At 44.3% G+C, this 10,463-nt stretch overlaps 1 protein-coding gene across 1 annotated transcript in view; it reads left to right on the plus strand.

Moving 5' to 3' along the window:
* Nucleotides 1-10,463, plus strand: part of LOC109922474 (DENN domain-containing protein 1B-like) — a 44,865-nt gene that overhangs the window by 5,527 nt on the left and 28,875 nt on the right. The window contains exons 4-11 of the mRNA XM_048617790.1: nucleotides 1,216-1,290; nucleotides 2,472-2,525; nucleotides 4,290-4,400; nucleotides 5,717-5,817; nucleotides 5,962-6,007; nucleotides 7,187-7,288; nucleotides 8,767-8,892; nucleotides 10,012-10,110. Coding sequence (XP_048473747.1) covers nucleotides 1,216-1,290; nucleotides 2,472-2,525; nucleotides 4,290-4,400; nucleotides 5,717-5,817; nucleotides 5,962-6,007; nucleotides 7,187-7,288; nucleotides 8,767-8,892; nucleotides 10,012-10,110 — 714 coding nt within the window. The remainder of the gene's footprint in view (nucleotides 1-1,215; nucleotides 1,291-2,471; nucleotides 2,526-4,289; nucleotides 4,401-5,716; nucleotides 5,818-5,961; nucleotides 6,008-7,186; nucleotides 7,289-8,766; nucleotides 8,893-10,011; nucleotides 10,111-10,463) is intronic.

Below are 10,463 nucleotides of genomic sequence, written 5' to 3' on the forward strand. Positions count from 1 at the left end.
GTGTGTGTGTGTGTGTGTGTGTGTGTGTGTGTGTGTGTGTGTGTGTGAGGGGTGATTGTGTGTGTGTGTGTGTTTGTGAGTGTGTGTGTGTATGTGTTTGTGTGTGTGTGTGTATGTGTGTGTGTGCGCGTGCACGCGTGTGTGAGAGTAGGAGAGTGAGAGTGTGTGTGTGTTTGTGTGTGTGTGCGCGTGCACGCGTGTGTGAGAGTAGGAGAGTGAGAGTGTGTGTGTGTTTGTGTGTGTGTGAGAGAGAGGGGGAGAGGGAGTGTGTGTGTCTGTGTAAGTGTGAGAGAGAGAGAGAGAGCAGGAGAGTGTGTGTGTTTGCATGTGTGTACGTATTCGTTTGTGTGTGTGTATAGTGCAGTGGGTTCGCCTGTAGTGCGACTTGAACCCAAGGTCCTGGTTGAGGCTGTCCTCATGGGGACCGAACATGGCTATCAGCCTCTGCTCAGTGACTCTGCATTTGTTGTGTATCCCAAAGTCCGCCTTGGAGAACATTTACCCCTCGTTCTTTTTAAATTGTTCTCTGTAGTAATGAGCCAAACAAACCAGCAAAGCTGCCCTGAATCCCTGAGATAAACTAGGGTACAATGAGTCATTTTAGTAATCCTAGGTGGAGAGCAGCTAAAATTGACCACTTACCTTCGTGGAAAAGTACATCTGCCCCATTTAGGCAAATAGCCAGAAGTCACTTACAATCCATATTGAAGTAGGATCAACAGAGTTAATATTGCAGGTTGATAATGTTTTGTGATACAAATACCTTCGAAGAGTAGTTGCTGTCGCAATTCGGGAAACACAATAACCAATTTACAGAGCAACAAGCTCCCACAAACAGCAATGTGACAATGACCAGATGACCTGCTTTTGAAACATTGGTTAAATATTGACCAGAAGAGAACTCCCCAGCTCTTCTTTGAAAAGATCCCATGGGATTGTGTCCACCTGAGAGACCAGAAGTATGATGTGGAAGACAGTGCCTCTGACAATACAGCCTTCCCGCAGTGCTGCACTCAGAGTGCCTGCCTGGATTATGTGCTCACATCTCTGGAGTGGGGCTAGGACTCACAGGTTCTGACTCCATGAGGGCACTGCCAACTGATCTGTGGCTGACAACAGCAAGTGCAACATTTTGCTTAACATGAAGTTGTTAGCACCTGCATTGTAGTGTGATATTTTAGAATGAAAAATAATTACACAAAACTGTTTCACAAGGCCCAGCAGCTGGGAGTTACAACAGGACGGTTTCTGAGAGATCAGAAGAGGGATCCTAGTAGTGGTATGCCATCGGTGAGTCGGGTGAAACCCGATAACCAAAACCACTGTACTGGAATTGACTAGATTAACCCAAATGGCACCTAACTCCAATCTAATTTAACTCAAGCAGCACCCCATGCATGCTGACCGACTTAACTAGCAACTTGTGCTCCCATTTTGTAAAAATATGCTATCTGCAGACTAACATCTCTAATTGTGCAGATTGTCAATCTTTCCTTTGTTAACAACGGTTTCCTGGTTAGCAAATATAACTCTACATTTCAGCCTTTATAATTCAAAGGATATAAGCCTGGTGACTATAGAGTCAGTTTGTGAGGTGGAGACCCCAAGGGAGATCCTGAGGGGGAGATTCTGATAGGGGGCCCCAAGGGGGGGATCCTGAAGGGGGAGATCCGGAGGGAGAATCCCTGAGGGAAAGATCCAGATGGGGAGATCTAGATGGGGAGATCCTGAGGCAGAGATCCTAAGAGATCTATCTAGGTGGGAGATATGAGGGAGACACCGTGCTGTCTCTGGTTCAGCTTGGGAGTGGCATGCCAACCTGGACAAGGCAGTCCTTATCAGATTGTACGAGGTGACCATTGGATACTTTTCCCTCCAAGTCTCCCACAGGCTGCACTCCAGACCAAACATCATAGTTTACCTACTGTTCAGTCTGATATTTCTTACCTGGAGACCAAGGGAAACTGACAGCCTGAAGCCCATGAAGGGTGGTATGAATCCCAATGTTGGCAGCACTAGCTGGAACCAGGCTTCAGAATGAGATCCACTTCTCACTGGGAAATAACAAATCATCACTGGAACATCTGGTCCTTTTGGCCAGACCAGTGCCTCCTTTGCCCGATTAAACTGCCTCCTGTTCTGGGTGGGTAGGAGTGGAAAGAATGGGGGGGAAGAAAAGAGTGAGGGGAGATAACAGAAATGAGGGGAATGGGAAGAGAAGGAGAGGGGAGGAGGAAGGAAGGGGAAAAATTCAGTCTCCAGCATTAAAGAACATCACAGAATACTTCTTATTTCAATCCTGTTGCCTTGCACCTCTGCTAACCACCTTGTCGTTCTTGTTAATCCCTTGTGGGAACTGTACTCCTGAAAATTAATCTCATTTTAACAAACACTGAGAAATGACACTCTGCAAACTGTATATTTTATAACTTTAAATACAATCATAACCTTTTTATCTCTTCCCCTTCCAGCTTTCTTATTTTATTGCCCCTGATATCAACAGCTTGCCTACAATACCAGAGAGTGTAAGTATGATGGAGAAGTGGGCTGCCTGATTGGGTCAGTGATCATCCCAATGGGAAATCTGCTTGGCAACAATTTGATGGTCATGGCCTACATTTAGCAAACCACCTGCAGGAACCCATTCAATTTATATCAGACACGGCCAGTGAGGAATAGTTATATCACTCAACTAGTAATCCAGAGCTAATGCTCTCGGAATACGGGTTCATATCCCATTATGGCTCCTAATGGAATTTAAATTTGATCAGTAATTCTGGAATTTGCTGTCATAAAAACATATCTCCTTCATTAAAGTCCTTTAGGGACTGAAGCAAAACTGCTGTCCTCTGGTTTGGACCTTATCGGGACCACATTGACACTTAACTGTCCTCTGAAATGGCCGCTCATATCAAAGGCAATTAGGGATGAGCAAGGAATGGCTTACTATGTCTTATGAAAGAATGAGAAATACACTCAAAATAGACGTGTACATAGACACGCACGCGTACAGATCTGTCCCATCCACCTTCCAAGCAAAAATCACCAAATAACAACCAGCCACAGCTCCAGTTGGCATGATCTCTGCTGATGAGGTATACTTGTGAATATCGGTGAAATCCAGCAGAAGGAAATTGAATAGATACATACAAGTCAAAGGACACTTGTTAGACATTGCTCAGGATTTTATGAGTGGTGGTGTTTACTGCCCATCACTTAAAAGGTACTGAAATTCACCCTGACTCAAGCAAGCTGCCCTGCAGGTAGTTAATGTTCCGAGGAGTCCCATCAGCCAGTCTGATTGGCATCAGCTCCCTATTCCCAACCTGAAGAGTGGTGACCCCCTGCGGGAACAGCACCCAATCCCTGAAGGATAAGCAGGACCTGGACAGCAGGGAAGTTGTTTGGAGGTGACAAGGGCCAGGATAGGTGGCTCAGCGAATTGGGATGGGATCAGAGGGCCTGGGCTTCTCAGGCCCAGAGCACAGGAGAGGACATCTGGTGGTGGTGGGGGGGGGGCTTCCATTTGGAAAGAGGAACCTGAAAACAAGTCTGGATAACAGTGTAAAAGGGGGTAATGTCACATCTATTCACAGGCCAGAATTTTACATTCCCCCCCTCCTCAACCACCATTGCAAACCCAGTCACAGGCACTGTGAAATTCTGGCCTATGAGATTAAGGTGTTGTATTTTGGTAAGGTTACTGGGAGGTTCAGAGGCCTATTTATAGTGACATTATATACCTGTCTTTCTATAAATACCTCATATCACTGCAAAACATACAGAGCAAATCTTCCACTGAGTGTTTTGCGTGAAGGAGTTCAGAGCTGACTGACTACAATATATTTATATCAGAATCAAGAATCATAATCACAATGAACGTTGATTGCTGCTTTCTCCATACAACACTATCCTGAATCCTCCCTGCACCCACAGCACCCTAACAATCAACCAGGCAGGTAAAAATATTACAGATTAATCACAGCTCTCGCTTCTGTTCAGAAATCTCCCTTCTCTAATTTCTTTACCTCTTTCAAGAGTCACAGGCAGTAGCAGTGTGTCTCACAGGGGGAGAGAACAGAGACATAAAAGGAATTCTGCCCATGAATTAGGATTTTGTGCAATGACACAAGACTGGAGAGGGTTTATTCTGTTACAGAAATGAGTGTGGGATTGTTGAGTGCTGTATTGATATTGATTCAGCTTTTCTCATAAGGTATCGCACAATTTTGCATAATACATTTCCTGTTTGTTGCCCAGTTTTGTATAAATGTTTTTTTGGCTTGCAGAGGAACCTGACAGAATACGTGGTTGCTGTGGATGTGAACAACATGCTGCATCTCTATGCCAGTATGCTACATGAGAGACGCATCATTATCACCTGCAGCAAGCTCAGCACAGTGAGTGCCAGCTTAGACTGGTGTCATTCTTCAACATCCATCCCTTCCCAATTCTCTTCCAACACTCAGCTTGAACCATCTGTCTCTATAGAGTACAGCTATGATTGTATCTACAGGGTTAACTGGGATACTCTACAAGGTTACCTGTGACAATCTGTATCTATGTGATTAGCTGAGATAGTCTATATCTACAGGGTTAGGGGACAGTCTCTATCTACAGGCTTATCTGGGATAGTCTCTATCTACGGGGTTATCTAGGATAGTCTATATCTACAGGGTAAGCTGGGACAGTCTATATCTACAGGGTTAGCTGGGATAGTGTATATCTACAGGGTAAGCTGGAACAGCATATATCTAAAGGGTTAATGGATTCTATAATTGAGATGCTCAACAGACCAATTCAGCTTGTCCTTTGATCCTTTCAGAGTTGTCTAATCTCAGCCCAGATCAGCAAAGTGGTTAGAATTGATCTTTAAGATGAAACACTCGGGAAGGATTCTTGCTCCTCAGCTCTGTCAGTGAGAGCTACTGGAAGATGCCTCTGTATGGGTGGTCCAGGACAATCCCAGTTTCATTACCTGGATTCAGTGAATGTTTGTACTGTGGGTATGGTAGAGAGGAATGCCTGGTCACGCTGGGACAAACTAAACCTGCAGGATGGAAGGGACCACCCTGACCTACAGAACAGAAGGGACCACCCTAACCTGCAGGACAGAAGGGACCACCCTAACCTACAGAACAGAAGGGACCACACTAACCTACAGAACAGAAGGGACCACCCTAACCTGCAGGACAGAAGGGACCATCCTAAACTGCAGGACAGAAGGGACCACACTAACCTGCAGGACAGATGGGACGACCCTAACCTGCAGGACAGAAGGGACCACACTAACCTGCAGGACAGAAGGGACCACCCTAACCTGCAGGACAGAAGGGACCACACTAACCTACAGGACAGAAGGGACCACCCTAACCTGCAGGACAGAGGGTGTGCATTGGGATAGGTGAAAACTTCCTTATCAATTTCCCTTCTTCTCAGTCAGAGCGCTCACAGCGTTTCCCGCCAGCACTTGGCTCTGGTGATGAGCACCATCAATATTTCTCAATCTCTGGCACCATGCTTTTTTAGATTCCCACATATTGATCTCCCTTAATCCTTGCTTAATCTTCAAGCTCCCATTATCTTCTTCCTCCAATACTGAGGAAGACATTACCCTCAATCTGCCAGACAGTGACCACAGGTTGTAGTCAGGAGCTTGAGGTCATTCTCTGTGATTTATTTATCTGAATATTGATGTTTTTTTTCTGTTCCACAGTTAACTGCTTGTGTACATGGCTCAACTGCAATGCTGTATCCCATGTACTGGCAACATATCTACATCCCTGTGCTCCCTCCACACCTCCTTGATTACTGCTGGTAAGAAATCCGTTCCTTTCCTGTGACTTGGATAGGGAGAACTGGTAAACAGTAGGCATCTCAGTAATGGCTGGAGTTGAGTGCAAATGCTGGAGGTGAAAGGTCAGCATGCCTAACCCTTTATCTTGTCTGTTATACTTGCAGTGCTCCAATGCCTTACCTCATAGGGATCCACTCAAGCTTGATGGAGGTGAGTGGGTCAGTGTGTTTCACCCATCACTATCTCACTCTTTGGTAGTGCTGACAAACACCTTTCCTCAAAGTATATTTCTTTTTTCCAGCCAAGCTTCATATTCTGACCATAGCGAAGGAACAAACTTTGACCTTTGGTAGCTCTTCACTGTCTCTGTCGTCTCCCATAGAAACACACCCTTTGTCCTGTCACTTGCTTTGCTTTCTCCCACTGTTGCAACAGGATAAAAGTCCAGATAGAATAGGTAAATGTAGAATAATGTTCAGAAGAAGAAACAGTGACAGAAGAACAAGACTGTGAGTTCAAACCACAATCCGGAAATTCAGAATGCAGTCAAGTGGCTCATGTAGATATTAAAGATCTCATGGTACTTCACAATAGAGTGACAAATTCTCCCAGTATCTGATCCAATAAATCTCCCTTTATCACCTCCACCCAAAACACAACCTGTTTTCAGAATCTTTCAGTATACAATATAGCTACCACACCTAGCTACATAATAAAAGGGGGAGGTGATGACCTAGTGTTATTATCGCTGGACTGTTAATCCAGAGACTCAGATAATGTTCTGGGGACAGGGATTCGAATCCCGCCACGGCAGATGGTGGAATTTGAATTCAATAAAATATCTGGAACTAAGAGTCTAATGATGACCATGAATCCATTGGTGATTGTCGGAAAAACCCATCTGGTTCACTAATGTCCTTTAGAGAAGGAAACTGCCAGCCTTACTTGTTCTGGCCTACATGTGACTCCAGACCCACAGCAATGTGGTTGACTCATAACCGCCCTCTGGGCAATTAGGGGTGGGCAATAAATGCTGCCTAGCCAGCGATGCCCTCATCCCATGAATGAATAAAGAAAAAAAATAAAAGTCAGTGAATTTCAAAATCCAAAGAATAGAATGAAGCACTTTTGAGGTGTTTTGAGGTGTCAAGACATATAAAATTTCCCAAATGCCATTGCTATCTGAATCGGTTTTCCAGTCATGAAGCTCATTGATATGAGGGTTGGGTAATGATCCAGTGGGTATTCTCACACGGACTGAAGGACTAGAACTGACTGTGGAGAAGCATCGTTGAATGGGTTGACCCTGAGCGATCCCTATCTTTCCCAAAGCAAATGCGAATGGGAGAAATGAAAGTGTGTTCCTTCAGGTATCCCTTTCTTTTGCAGAAGGTGAGAAGCAGAGCTCTAGAGGATGTGGTTATATTAAATGTTGACTCAAACACACTGGAGTCGCCATTCAATGATCTGGAAAAGATGCCGCCAGATGTGGTAAGTTTGAAGTGGTAAAGCAAGCCATCACATTCCGCTGAAAGCTGGAATTACTGAAGGGAGATGGCAGTATGGTAATCTTGTCATTGAATTAGTAATCCAAAGGTCATGCTAAACCCTGGGTACAGAGCGTCAATCCTCCACGCCAGCTGGTGAAATCTGAATTCAGGTAACAAACTTAGAATTGAAGGCTATGGTGATCGTAAAACCATTGTCAATTGTCATAAAATCTCATTTGGACCACTACTATCCATAGGGAACAAAGTTTGCTGACCTTACTTTATTTGTATGTTTACTTTAGACCCACAGTGATATGGTTAACTCTTAATGGTCTCTGATATGGCCTAGCAGGCCACTCAGTTATATCGAATTGCTTTGAATTCTAAAAAGAATGAAAACGAATAAACCACACGGCTTCAACCGCCCAGACAGCAGATAGAAAATGGGCAAACACTGTTTGGTCAACACTGTCAAGTCCTCTTTGCTAATATATGGGGACCAACGTTCTCTCTAAGCTGCACAGATGCTGCTTCGAAGGCCTGTGCATGCCAGTCAGCATTCCGATACCATTCCTAGTGTTGGCTTATCGTTTCAGAAATCACTGCTGTGTACCTGCAGAAGAAACAGAATTAGAGGGAATGTGGGTGGGGTCTAGTGCCGAAAGTGGGAGAGCTGTCCGACAGACCAGTCATGCAACAGCCTGACATGGTCACATACCAGAATCAGACATTACACACAATGTCTCAGACACCACCATCACCATCCCTGAGTCTTGTCTGTCCCAATGCCAGGACAGATCCAGCAGAGGTGACGGCACAGTTGTATACGGTAAGGAAGAGGTTCCTCTGGGAAGCTTCCATATTGACTTTGGGCCCCATGAAGTCTCATGGCATCAAGTCATAGAGTCATACAGCATGGAAACAGACCCTTTGGTCCAACTAGTCCATGCCGAACATAATCCTAAAGTAAACTAGTCCCTCCTGTCTGCTCCTGGACCACATCCCTCCAAACCTTTCCTGTTCATGTACTTATCCAAATGTCTTTTAAACATTGTACCCACATCCACCACTTCCTCAGGAAGTTCATTCCACCCATGTAACAATGTGTCAATTGTCATAAAAACCCATCTGGATCACTAATGGCCTTCCGGGAAGGAAGTCTGCTGTCCTTACCTAGTCTAGTTTACGTGTGACTCCAGACTTACAACAATAAGACTAATTCTGAACAGTCCTGTGGACAATTAAGGATGGAGAATAAATGCTGGCCTAGCCAGAGATGCCCAGGATCAAATATATCTTTAAAAGGGCTGGTTAAAGGCTAGGATTTACAGTGGAGGGTAATTCAACTCCAAGAGATAATTGGGGTGAAATGACTTCAAAAGGCAGGGAATAATTGGGAGGGGGTGGGAGTATAAATGTGAAGTATTGATGGCTGCCCCTTGATGTCCTTTCACCATCTGTTTGTTTGGTTTATTTCAGGTATCCATTCTGAAAGTGAAGTTGAAGAAGCAATCTGCAGTCACTGGGGACGTGGTGGCACGGGCCTTTCTCAGGGCACAGGCAGCAATCTTTGGAAGCTACCAGGATGCTCTTAAATTTAACTCCGTGAGTGCCCACAGTCATTCAGACTCAACTCCCTCTCCTCTTGCACTTGGAGACTCAATGTTTAATATGGAGGGATCTCTCCCAAACTCACTAATTGTTTGAAACAGCAATTTTTTTCCCTAACTTCTGAGAACCCTGAAAACATCAGGAAAGGGGCACATAAAGCTTACTGTGAGAGAGCAAATAAAGAGGGAAAGAAGTTAATTTGAATGTACAGTTGTCATTTGATTGTACAGAACTTGTACAGTATTGCTCAGAAAAGACACATGTTGGCAAAGCCTTCCATCTTGAATTGATTAGAGCAACTCACAGAATATAACATAGAGGAAAATTTATACTGCATTTATGGTGCAGGAGAGGAGAATGCTAATTGCATGGCAAGTGGATTGTGATTGACAGTTAACAGCCAGGTGCTGTTTAATTGTAAACTTGCATTTAGGTTACAACAAGAACATTCAGAGGCTGTTGGCCGGAGGCACATTGTTAAAATAGAGAGAAACAAGAAAGGATGTGATAAGGTTCAACTGTAAATTCTTTCCTACATGTTAGTATTGAGTGTGAGACCACTCTCCCAAGAGATTGGGTGAAATGATGAAAATTGCAGAAATTAATTATTCACCCATTAATTTTTACCCAGTGTTAATGTAGTTCCCTCGAGGGCTTAATGTTTAGATTATCACATGGCATGACACGGTGGCTTCCAAACTGCCAGAGCCCAGAAATCTGATCTCAAGTGCGACAATTGTTACTGTTTTCTACAATAGAAAGAGTCCTGCTCCTGATCATTACTTGCCTGTTGGCCATTGTATAAGAGATGGGTGGAGGATAATGAAGATTCTAGAAACCTTATTGATAGCCGCAGGCAGATACAGAATGGGCAGTGGAAACAGATTCAATACTAACTTTTAATGTGAGTTGGATAAATACTTAAAGAAGAAGCATCTGCTGGGCTTTGGGGAAAGAACAGGGGAGTGAGACTAATCAGATAGCTCTTTGACGATGGGCCGAATGGCATCCTTTAATGCTGATTGTTTTAATGACTGGCAACAGCTTAAGGAACTTAAGGGGAAAAATGGGGAAGAGAAGCTGTTAATGGAGTCTGTTTCCCTGTATGCTTAGGACGAACCAGTCACATTTTGTGAGGAGACGTTTTTGAATCACAAACCTGCCTTGAAGGATTTCCTGCAACATGCGGTACATCTTCAGCTGTTCAAACAGGTGAGACTTGGTAAGACAGGAATAGAGCCTGTGTACCAGGAATGAACCCAGCATTTGGCAAGGTTCACTACTAAGCATTAAGACTCCTCAAGCTGATGAATAATCTCTTAATGCAAGGACAGAAAGTCCCAACTTCCTCTTCCATTCAGCATTGCAAATGGAAAACATCTCGGAATTTTACGGTGAAGAAAGTACACATTGAGCCCATCAAAGGCATTTCACATCTGTGCCACAGCAATCCTGAATTCATCCAACTGCTCAACCCTCTCTCCAAAGCCCTGTGTCAATCCTAAACTCATTCCACTACTCAATCCTCTCCCCATAGCCCTGTGTCAATCCTAAACTCATCCCAC

The sequence above is a fragment of the Rhincodon typus genome, chromosome 38 (assembly GCF_021869965.1).
Source record: "Rhincodon typus isolate 14 chromosome 38, sRhiTyp1.1, whole genome shotgun sequence".
Taxonomy (NCBI): Eukaryota; Metazoa; Chordata; class Chondrichthyes; order Orectolobiformes; family Rhincodontidae; genus Rhincodon; species Rhincodon typus.